This window comes from Peromyscus leucopus, chromosome 6, assembly GCF_004664715.2.
Source record: "Peromyscus leucopus breed LL Stock chromosome 6, UCI_PerLeu_2.1, whole genome shotgun sequence".
Classification (NCBI taxonomy): Eukaryota; Metazoa; Chordata; class Mammalia; order Rodentia; family Cricetidae; genus Peromyscus; species Peromyscus leucopus.
In genome coordinates this window covers 116838571-116850580 of record NC_051068.1, presented here as the reverse complement: position 1 = coordinate 116850580, position 12010 = coordinate 116838571, and the positions used below count along the sequence as shown (strand labels likewise).

General features: G+C 46.1%; 1 protein-coding gene across 2 annotated transcripts in view; it reads right to left on the bottom strand.

Moving 5' to 3' along the window:
- The window catches only part of Ddah1 (dimethylarginine dimethylaminohydrolase 1), a 128721-nt gene extending 117249 nt beyond the window's left edge, over window positions 1–11472 (bottom strand). Inside the window, exon 1 of one of the 2 annotated variants that reach the window (XM_028876887.2) lies at window positions 11000–11472. In XM_028876887.2, coding sequence (XP_028732720.1) covers window positions 11000–11302 — 303 coding nt within the window. In that variant the 5' untranslated portion in view covers window positions 11303–11472. Of the gene's footprint in view, window positions 1–4419; window positions 4849–10999 lie in introns of those variants that run through there. The other variant, XM_037207173.1, reaches the window with a different exon arrangement.
- Between the last annotated feature and the right edge of the window lie 538 nt (window positions 11473–12010).

The window sequence follows — 12010 nt, the reverse complement described above, 5'->3', positions numbered from 1 at the left end:
GATACTGTGAATACTTTAGAACAGAGTATTAGCTTTGAATTTCTCACATAAATCTCCTGAACTGGAAAACATGATTAAAATATAAACAGCCTGAAAGTGACCCACAGCCAAATTGGAGTCATATTATTCTTTCTTCCTGAGTCAAAAACTTAAGGAAAGAAAATGGATGTGTTTGCCTTCTAGTATCATTTCACAGTTGTACCGTGATGAATTTGCTAATTTCAGTATAAAAACCTAATTTCAGGATAATAATTTCTAGATTTACCACCAGCATACACCCCTGTTCCACACCAGGCTCCAATCACAGCTGCACAGCCACTGAGGGGTTTCCTGCCAGCCTGGTGGGTGGATGGGGTCACCATAAGGAGTCAACCCAGCTGAGCAGCAATCAAACGTGTGAAATCTTCTGAGATTTTGGTGATTATTCCAAAAATCCATTAGGATTTTTAACACAATTATGCCTATATTATACTAATAACAATCTTTCTGTGTGTACAGCTAACTACATGAAGGGAACATTCAAACAGGTATTCCCTCTCTTTATGTCTTTATTTAGAAAAATAACTTCATCACACACTTTCAGAAGACAAAAGTTAAAATTATAGAGACAACACTGGAAGTCTAGAACCAGGAATAGAATACACAGAGTTCACAAGTCAAGAGGCGTGCAACGGAAAACCCCCGGGAGCTCACTCCGTCTCTCTGTGTGGCCTCACACTTTCCTCTGGCCGTTGCTGTCACACTTACCACAGAACACAACTCGCAAATCTGTGCGAAAGGGGTGGTGGGCGTGCAAATCGTGTGGACCCGGGGGCTTGGCTATTTCACTGGCTTTTTATTCAACCTCTTCTACGGGGAAAAACTACCTATCGGATGTGCTATACATGGTTGAATACATAAATCCTTTGAAACAGATTTAGCAAATTCAGCCTCATCTGAATATATTATATAATAGATAATAAATATATAATATAAATTATATAATATATTGTATAATATTAAATAATATAAATTATATAATATATTATATAATATAAATATATTATGATGTATATTATATAATTATAATATAATTATAATGGATGATAATTAGCAAGGCATAAGTTTATACTATAGGTTAAGACCCTGTGTTTATTTATGCAATTTTGTCTTCCTCACAGAAGTAAACCCTCATCACCTCCCCATGTTTTCCCAATACCTCTCTTCCTTTCTACACTTCCAACCCCATGCAACCTGAGTTTCAAAAGGAAAAAACTGCATCTTCCAGCTAAAAGAATGTTGTATGTGGGGTTGGGGATTTAGCTCAGTGGTAGAGCGCTTGCGTAGCAAGCGCAAGGCCCTGGGTTCGGTCCTCAGCTCTGGAAAAAAAAAAAAAAAAGAATGTTGTATGTTACTATCATTTCAGAAATCAAAACTAGCATCCTGCTGGGCAGTAGTGTTCTCTGTCATGCTACCTACTGCAGTATGTACAACATTCAGCCCATGATTAGGGATGTAAATCCAGGGCTACTTTATCTTACTATGGGGTTCAATGCTGAGTGCTGCTAAGATGAGTTCTGTGAACAAAAATACATTTTAACACCAAATAGAAATGAAGATTTTTCCTTACCTGTCATTGGCATAGGTAATATTGCATACACCAGGCATGGACAATCCTGTATACATAAGGCATGGACAATCTTGTATACAGTAGGCATGATTAATATTGCTTACAGTATGGGATCAGGTTTGCTTGATATGTACTAGATTGGATAACTGTGGGCCAAAGAGGAAAATGACTGAACAGCAAAGAATGCACTGATAAGAGGACCAAAAAGAGAATGCCTTTCTAGAGTTTAAATAGTAACTGAAGAAATGACTCTCAGGCCTAAGGTGGGCTTGAGTCCATGGCAGGGTGGGTTCAGAGTCCCTGAGGTGTGCTACCTAAGAGTCCCAGGGGAGCCAGACCATTACAGAGCATTTTGGCAAGAGAGAGGGAGGAAGAACACTTAGAAACAGGGTCTGTGTGCTAGACAGTCAATCTCTCCAATACCAAAATAAGAGATACAGTTATAGATGTGGTAGTGAACTTGATTCAGTGCCTCAAATCTCAAGAGCAGAGAGCTCCTGGCAACGTGGCTTTTCTCCATCCGGCATCTTTCCCAACACACATGGAGTTATTTTCCATTGGCCTGTCCCTCCCATTCTGTCTCAAAGTGCTTCATGTATCTGGAAAGGCTGCCTCTACCTTCCCTGGTTAATTCTTACATGACAACCATTCCTCTGGGAGCCCTAGAATGGGCCAGACACTCCGGGAACATGCCCAGCACCCACCTGTCCTATCACAGAACCCAGTGGTCAACTTTCCTAGCTGGACAAAGGGCAGTGGTGTTATCTAATGCATCTCTCCAGCATTAAACATCAGATCTGGCACGTACAGACAGGTGCTTGCTGAAGACACAAACATGACTGATTCAATGATCTCCTCCCTTTCGGGAGCGAAGTTGTTTTTAACATGGTCATCACACTCACATCACAATCACTACCATGCAATTTAAAAAAAAAAATTATACTTATTAAGCAATATAAGAACAAAGAACTAAGGCAAAAGTATTTTAATGAGGGCAAAGGTTACTTATTTGCATATATTTAGCTTAATCAAAACACCTCTTCATTGACATAACAGCTCACTCTTATATGCCCATTGGGCTCAAAGCAGCTGCAATGTCCCATCTGACTTGCAGCCTATACAAAGTCAGGCCCACCACAACAATCTGTCAGTATATTATATCTGTAGCTCTTTGTTCTTTAATCTTATACTCTGCTGTAGTGGTTCCTCTGTCGTTCCTGCTTGGGTCTGAAGTCTGGTGACATATGTCTTCCTGTGGGATGTTACTGCTCTTTCTGTACTTGGCTCCAGGAAGACAGTGGGCATTATTAAATTATTTGACAAAGACAAAGTCAACTAGGATGGCAACAGATCCACACATCTTTAAGTAGGATTTGTTGCTTGAGATTACTCTTGTTTATTTGGATAGAAAGTGCCACTTGGCAGTGGTGGTGCACATCTTTAAACCCAGCACTCGGGAGGCAGAGGCAGGTGGATCTCTGTGAGTTCGAGGCCAGCCTGGGCTACAGAATGAGTTCCAGGATAGGCACCAAAACTACACAGAGAAACCCTGTCTCAAAAAACCAAAAAAAAAAAAAAAAAAAAAAAGAAAGAAAGAAAAGAAAAGAAAAGAAAAAATATGAAAGTGCCTGCTCCTGAAATAAGCCTGAGGACTGATTTAATATTTGATATCAGTTTGAAGAACACAGCAGGAGCTAGTGTTAAAGGTTGGCTGATCATCTTTATGGAACACTGGGGGAGTCAGTCATGGTAAATACATATTTAAAGACAACCTGGGGTGAAGTGCACGGGGTGTGTAAGGTATTAATGAAATCATTCTCTGCTTTAGTTATTTTAACGTTGTGATTCCTTCTTGGTAAGGAAGAATGAATGAATAGCTGCTGAATCTGCAGATCTCCATTCAGAACATGCCACCTTCTGAATGATTTCAGATCTCTCATTTAGAAGGTCCACAAGGCCGAAGGCCAGCGCACACTCCCATAAACAAGCACCTCCATGGGCTGAAAGATGACTCAGTGGTCAAAGCGCTTGCCCAGAACATGTGAGGCCCAGAGTTTGGATCCCCAGAACTCACACAGATGACGAGTGGGTGTGGCGAAGCATCTGGAAATTCTAGCCTCAGCAAGCAGAGATAGAGGGTCCCCTGAGCAAGCTGATAAGAGGGACAGATTGTATCTGTGAGCTCTGGGTCTGACTGAGACCAGCCTCAGTGAACGAGTGGAAGAATGATTGAGGATGATTCCAGACATAAAGCTTGGGCCTCTGTGTGGTTGCATACACACATGCATTTGCACACCCACACAGTGTGCCCACACACTTTCAAGCATGCATACATACACATGCATGTGCACACATACACACAAATAGAAAAACAAAACTAAGTACATCTCCAAATCACAGCACATTATGGCCGAAAGGTAGTTGAAGACAAACATTCCCCTCCCCAAATTTTAGTTAGATTTTTCTCTAGTGGTGACTTGTATAATAATTCCTACCATGACTATAATAAAACTAATTTGGAAAGAAATTTGAACTTAATAAGAATTCAAATACATGCAGAAGCCATGTCCCAGCTCTAGAATCACGGCAGGAAGCTCTTTTCAGCTAATGGTCTCCCTAATGGAAGACAGTTCCCATTCTTCAGCTTGTTCTTCATTTCCAAAACATGTGAGATCAACTGTACAGGAACAGGTTACATCATGGGACACACGTCTGTCTCTGATAGACACCAACTTTCAAATGCTATTGCCAAGCGTACACACAAAGAAGTTGATCAAGAAAACACCCTGAAAAGAAACGCGTGTTCTAACCTGATGGGAAGGGGCCACACTGCAGGCTGCTCTCAACAGCGAACCATCTCCCCCAACTGAGATTACGGTCGGGGCCGTCCTCGTCTGAAGTCACACAGAAGTCTGAGGAAATGTGTGTGTTGAAGAGGCAAATACCTACTCTGCTGGCAAACAACAGACCGTTATGATCAGCCTCTGCCTGGGCAATTCAGGAGTCTCGTGCAAATGACGGCGACGACGATGATGATAACAGATTCATTTATTCTATGTGTATGAGTGCATGAACATGCCTGCATGTGTGTGTGAGCACCAAGCATGTGCCTGATGCTAGAGATCAGAAGATGGGGTCGGATCCCTGGAGTGGTTGTGAGCCACCATGTGTGTGCTGAAAACTGAACCTAAGACCTCGGTAAGAGCAACATAATTGTTGAGTAATCTTTCCAGAGTCCAAATTATTACTTTTTAACTAAAATGAAAATAAACTCCTCTTATTTATGAGAAAAGGGAAGAAAATGATTCACTTAAGTTAAAGTCTAAGCTATTAATGAGTAAATGAAATCCGAGTAGATCTTCTGCATCTGTTCAATGCTCTGTGAGGATTGACCACTGGCAATAACCACTTCAAGCAAACAACCTTCACATTTTCAGGAAAATTCATTTCTGGAACTTATAAGTTGTCTGCTGAGACTTTGGTCTCTGTGGTAGTTTGAATATAATTGGCCCCCATAACCTCATAGGGGGTGGCACTATTAAGAGCTTTGTTAGAGTGGGTATGGCCTTGTTGGAGGAAGTATGTCACCGTGGGGGCAGGCTTTAAGGTCTCCTATGCTCAGGATACTTGCCCAGTGTCTTGACTTCTTGTTGCCTGTAGATATATAACTCTCAGCTACTTCTCCAGCACCATGTCTGCCTGCATGCCACCGTGCTTCCCACCACAATAATGGACGGAACCTCTGAAACTGTAAGCGAGCCACCCCAATCAAATGTTTTCCTTTATAAGACTTGCCATGGTCATGGTATCTTTTCACAGCAATAGAAACCCTAACTAAGACAGTCTTATTACTTAACCTGGTTACCTGAATCTAAATTTCCTTGACTTTTAAAGAGAGCGGCAACGTCATCTTTCAGGATCCATACACTCAAGTACTTGATGCTGGTTATCTGCTACTATTCAGCATAATCTTGGTGTTCCCTTTGCCTCTGAGGCAACATAAGAAAAAACTCAGGACCAAAGCATACAAGTCCTGATATCTAAGTGTCCTTATAGAAAGGGACCACTGACCTAAACATACATTCTTTTAAAATGTTTTACTAATCCCTCGAGAATTTCATACAGTGCATTTCTATGATATTCACCTTCAACTCCTCACCTTATCTCCTTGCCAGCTCCCTAACCCCGCCCCCGCCCCCCTTCATGTTTCTTCTTTTTTGATACAGTAACCCAGTGACTCCAGTTAGTGTTGCCCATAGACTCCTAGGCATGGGCCATCCACTGGACTGTGATCAACCAACCTACCAGGAACCACACCTTTAAAGGAAACTGTGTCTCCCTCCCTGGAAGCCCTCAACTGTTCGCAGCTCCTCAGTCAGGGGTGGGAGCTCATGAAACACTTCCCCCTCTGTTTGAGAGTGTGACTGTCTTGGTCTTGGGCAGGCAACCACAGCCCTGAGTTCACAACACAGTGGTTCTCTCGTGGTCAGGAAACACTGATTTGTTCGAGTCCTCCCCGGCCTCTGGCTCTCACAGTCTTCTGCCCCTATTCCATGATGGTCCCTGAACCTTGGTGAGGAGGTGCGATACTCTATATTGTCCCCTCCTTCCATTTACGTCTCCATTTTCCTACTTGTCTCCTCCTCTTCTGGGGTTTATTACCTTATGCTAAGCACTGTCTTCTTCCTAAAGAAGGCCATAAAGCTGAAAGTGACTGAGGAAAGACTAATGAAAGCCATTATCCGTCTGTGAGAAGAGATTGGTGTGGTTTTTCTCCTGGACAGAATTATCCCACGTGTCTGGGAAAGGATAAAATCGATCTTGGGGGGAGGAGAGGGCAGAGGATACATTTCACAATTTTGTTTAAGTAAGCGTTGTCAGCTAATCATTTATTAGGTGCTAAAGCCCTTCAGAGTAGAAACTGGAGAAAATGGCTTAGTAGTTGGTACAAGAGTGGAGGTAAGGCTGGGCACCACACACCCTCTGGTACACCCTGACCTTAGGAAATCATTATCTACACAGATAATGTAATCATTAAAACACCCCTCAGCCCCTACACGGTCTTCAGCCCTAGTTTGGCTTTTAGATGGTGTGTTTATAGGACTTTGACACTCAAGAGTTGACCTTTCCCTTAAAAAGAACACACTGGATTAATTTGAAACATGATTGGCTTCTTCAAGCTGATTTGTTTCCTAAATATTAGCCCTATTGAAAAATATCCCAACTTGGGGAGACTCAGACTTGTCCATGGATATTGTTGACTGACTTTCTGTGTATACAGTCATCTTCACCAAATCTGCAGCTTCCTGTACACGGTGTCTAAGCCCCAGGAATCGCTGGAAACCTGACCGAGGCAAACACTGGGTTTTCTCAGAAAAGCTCTGAAATTTGGGTCTTAGTTGTTTCTTCTAAGGAGGAAAAGCCATGCAGTCCAGCACAATGCTTTGATTAAGGAGTACTTTCTCAAGACTTTTATTAAAAACAAAGCAATAATAAAGGACAAGAAGAGGCAGGGAGGGGCAGAGGGCTAAGGTTATAAAGCACCCATGCTCATAATGAAATGGCTGGGACTCAAGCGACTTGGAATGCTTGTGAAACACCACATAGATCCCTAGAACTGGGTGTGGGGGATCATGCCTGAGATTTCAGCAGTTGGGAAGCTGAGGCAGGAGGAATGCCACGAGCTGAATATAGCCTGGGGTACATAGTAAGCTGCTGACCAACCTGGGCTATGGTGTGAGACCCTATCTCAAAAAAAAAGTCCAAATCCCTAATAAAAGAGAAGAAACAGAGTTGGGCTAAATCATGGATACATTTGTCCATCAAAATACTTTCTGTGTGTCTATTTTGTACTAGGCTTTGAAAACAAAATATGAAACAATGTAGACAAGATCCCTGCTCCTACAAGATAGTGGAGGGTGGGAGCTGTAGGCAGACAGTCACAGGGTATGAAAGACATTGGGGGGAGGATGGGGATATGGGAGTGGAGGGCACTCATAAGGAGAAAACAGTTCAGGAAGGAAAAGGTGACGTCTAACATCTCAGAGAGAGGGACCAGAGCTTTGGAATCCTGCACACCTGAGTTCAGACCCTGGTTCCATTGGTGCCGCTCTGTCACCCTGAGCGGTTTATGTACCTCTCTCTGCTTCATCAATAACGATACTGTTGAATGAGCACTGATGAAATGCGCATCACAGACCTGGCAGTTTATAGCCAATGGCAAGTACCCAATAAATGTTAGCTAAAATGGTATTAATGGGGACAGCAGGCCAAGAACAGCCAGCTAAAGGAAAGAGAGGAAGGAGGTGTGTGTCCAGAAATGTCGATCTATGAATGAAAGAGCCAAGTCCCAGCGAAGAGATTGGGGGAAGGTGCTTCTGAGAAAGAGGTGCAGAACCTGGCTCAGTGGGTGCTCCTTTAGAACTCTGTTCAGAGGAGGATCAAATCCGAGGTAACCACCTCGGCCTTGGTGTGGAGATGTAATGGAGAGTGACATGACTGAGGGCAGGAATATCAACATGAGATTTTTAAAACCACTCCTTGGCTGCTGCAGGTTTTCACACATACAAATGTACCTCAATCCAAAAAGAATCCTGGAGTCACCATTAGCTGGTCGGCTTAGCATTTCACTCACTGACTGATGGATTCACTCATTCACTCAACAAGCATCTATATTTGAAGCTCAGCATTTCTTTCATCCACCCATCCATCCAGTGAGCATCAATACCTGAGTATCAGCTTGTCTCTTCGGGACTTCATCCATTCATTCATTCATTCATCAAGCATCCATACCTGCCAAGGCGACAACCTGTGCTGTGAGAGACATTAACAAGCATCACCCTGCATAGCCCTGTTCTCCAGAAGCATCACATCCAATCTTGACAGCACACAGCCTCTCAAGCGAGGAGGCACTTTAGCCCAGGTGCTTTGTAGAAAGGTCGGATGGCAGTGCCACAGAACAGATTAAAATGAAGCCCCAAAGCATGAGAGTGGCTTGCCTTCACCCGGGGAAACAGAAGCATTACTAACAACATCAGTGTGTAGCTGGCTACATCCTATTCATGGAACATAGTAACAGCCAACATTTACTAAACATCTTGTCTTTGGATTTCAGGTGAATTTACACATTTATCAGGACATTATGAAATCTTTATGCCCATCCTAGAGTGAGAAAAACGAGTCAAGGACACATCCCCAGAGACACAAAATTAAAGCAACAGAGTTGAGACCTGGCCCAATGTTCTCTATTGTTCTACATACTATGTGATCTCTGTGGCTGGGGCTGTAGCTCAGTAGAATGCCTACCTACTACAGGCAAGGTCCTGGGTTCAATGCCCTACACAGAAAGAAAACACAAGAGTTCTGTGTGACACTCTGGCAACTGCGGGCCACTGAGCTGACAGCAGAATCCAGTCAAATTCTGACTTCTAAAATACCAAATCTTTCCAGGAGAAAGATCACTGGTTGTTGCACAAATCCTAATTGGTCGTATAATAGAAACCCAGAGCCAGATATCAGGGTGAAAGCTGAAAGATCAGAGAAGCAGAGCAGCCAGCCACTACGGAATCCTCAGCCTGCAAGGGACTGAGTTCCTGTCTCCTCTTGTCTTATATTCCTTTCTCCAGTCAGCCACATCACTTCCTGTCTCAACCTCCCTGGTGCTGGGATTAAAGGTGTGCACCACCACTGCCTAGCTCTGTTTCTCTTTTAGAAATCTTGTGTAGCCCAGGGTGGCCTTGAACTCACAGAGATTTGTCTGCCTCTGCCTCCCAAATGTTGGGATTAAAGGTGTGCGCCACCACTGCCTGGCCTCTATGGCTAACTAGTGGCTTAGCTCTGCACTCTGATCTCCAGGCAAGCTTTATTTGTCAGATCACAAACAAAATATCACCACAACTGCTAGCTCTTGTGTTGGAAAAACCAAACTTGGAAAGTTAATTACATGAATAATATCTTATTTGTGTTACGCGAAGAGATGCACCCTTGAAGAGGTCAAATGAAATGAATAAGGATGGTGACGGTAAAGGGAAGAAAGGAAGACTCTCATCAAATGAATACCATCTTGAGAGTGTTTGAAGTCGATTTCACCCTTTTAAGTACTGCTGTACCATACGGCTACACTCGTATTAGGTTAAAACCTTCTGTGAGAGTGGGAGCTGTTTGCACACGTCAGTCTGAAAGGTGTGAGGAAGGAACAGCGAACAGCAGAGAAGGAGGCCTGTTGCTCTGGGTGTTCTGGCAAACCAGAGTGTGGGAAGAAAAGTTGATCGCCTAAACGACAAATAGGTGGACTTGGATTACACTCAGAATCCGTAGGGTTTCACCAGGCAAGCAGAGCAAGTGTGGACTACGCATATTTAAGTCGTAAGCCCTAGGAACTATTTCCAAATTGACAGAAGAGGTGGGGGAGACATCCCTCCAGATAGGAAAGAAACCACCTGCGTCGTGTTACACTGCTGGACGCCGAGAGTGAGGGGGAATCCTGAGCCTGGGCTCTTCCCCGGCAGTGAGAACCCCGGGCCAGATGGCATTTTAAAATCTAATCTCGCTCTACGTGCCTCTCCTCCACTAACCTACATTATTTTTAAAGCAGTCACAGCCATTTCCACAAGATACGGTAATTTGTAGGCACTGCCCCTCACCCCTCGAAGAACACAAACAACAGTCTTAATTGCTATGAGACAGACAGACAGACGGCGGGAGGGGGAGGGGGAAAGACAGAGACAGAGAGAGAATGAAAATTACGGGAACTTGTACAAACTATCACTCCTAATGAAACGCACACGCCCAACATCTCACAGTGAGCACAGCTTTTCAAACACGGCCCATTCACACACACATTTAAACACAGCTCACTAACAAAACATTAAACACACTCGCTCGCCAGGCGCGTTCTTCAAGACTCAGTCGCCACCACTGAAAAGTAACTCGGACGCCCCAGGTCGCTGGGCACAGGCTCTGCCTGATGTCACCTGACCCGTTCTGCCAGGAGCTCCCTGCAGGACTTGGGGGACCCCCAGCCTCCACTGGTCCTCTAGGAAGACCCCTCTCCGTCTCCACTGGCAAGGAAACAGAGTGGCATTGTCTTCGGCCCTGTGTGATTTGCAAGAGAGACACGCTGGCGAGATGGGTCCCCAGCCCAGCCACCTGCCCGAGTCCGCGTCACCCCAGTCCAGGGGAGATCGCCTCGAAGGCTCCCCGACAGCCAGGAGGTGTGAACAATGAACTTGTCTGCCTCGGATCTCCCACACCCAGCCAGGGCGCCCCGCGTCCCGCAGTGGGAAGTTAGGAACTGAGCCCGCGGGGTCGGTTCCACGCGCGAAAGGGCCCACACGCGTCCCCCCCGCCGGCCGCGCCCCTCGCGTCGCCTGTTCGGGGCTGGCCCGTTACCTCCTTCCTGCGGCTGGGCGCCCCGGGGCGGGTGATGAGGGCGGTCTCCTCGCACACCACGGCCACGTCCTCCACGAACACGCAGTCGGGCAGGCTCTCGTCGGCCGGCAGCTGCACCACCTGCAGCCCCAGCTTGCTGCCCAGCACGCCCACGTAGAGCTGGTGCTGGCGCTCGGCGCGAGCGAAATCCACCTCTTCACCCTGGGAGCGCCTCAGCGCGTGGCGGCACAGGGACTCGGGCGGCGCCCGCACCACGGCGTGGGTGGCCCGGCCGAAGGCGGAGGGGTGGCCGAGGCCGGCCATGGCTCGCAGGCAGAGGCGAGCCGGCGGCGGGGTTTGGCGCGGCGGCCGGGTCCTCTCGAGAGCAGCGCGCTCCTAGCGTGCGAGCCTGCGAGCCTGCGAGCGCCCGGCGGCTCCTCTTGGCAGCGGATGAATGTGCTGCTGCGGGAGCCCGGCTCGCGCCCCGAGCCCTGCCTGCGCCACTGAGCATGCCCAGAGCTCGGGGCGCCACTCCTGCGCTCCCGGCGTCTGCAGCAGCCCGGCCTGGGTCAGTCAAGATGCACAGGAGGCCGGCGACTTCTCAGCTCTGACTCCCTCCCTGGGCCTAGGTGTGTGTATCCCACAGCAGGTGCACACCTCACATGGTCCCCCACGGGGACCTGAAAAGCAGGTAGTGCCCTACTGGACCTGCTGGAAAGGTCTTTATGGTCAGGGCACGAGGGGAGAGGTGATTGTAGATAAACTTTCCCACTTTCGCCTTCTGCGGCCACATGGGACCTAGGATCCCAGCGTGGCAGCCTGTCTTCACCCAAATTGCCTTGACTTTCTCCAGAATGACCTCTTGCCCCACGTGCAACTCAATATTGTACAAAGAATGCATTGCTTCCCACTCACGAGAAAAAATAATTCAGGAGACAGACACATGGATATGATGTACATTTAGAAACCTCTTTTCAAAACCAAAACCAAAACCAAAACAAACAAACACGGTTACTTCAAGCCCACAGGGCA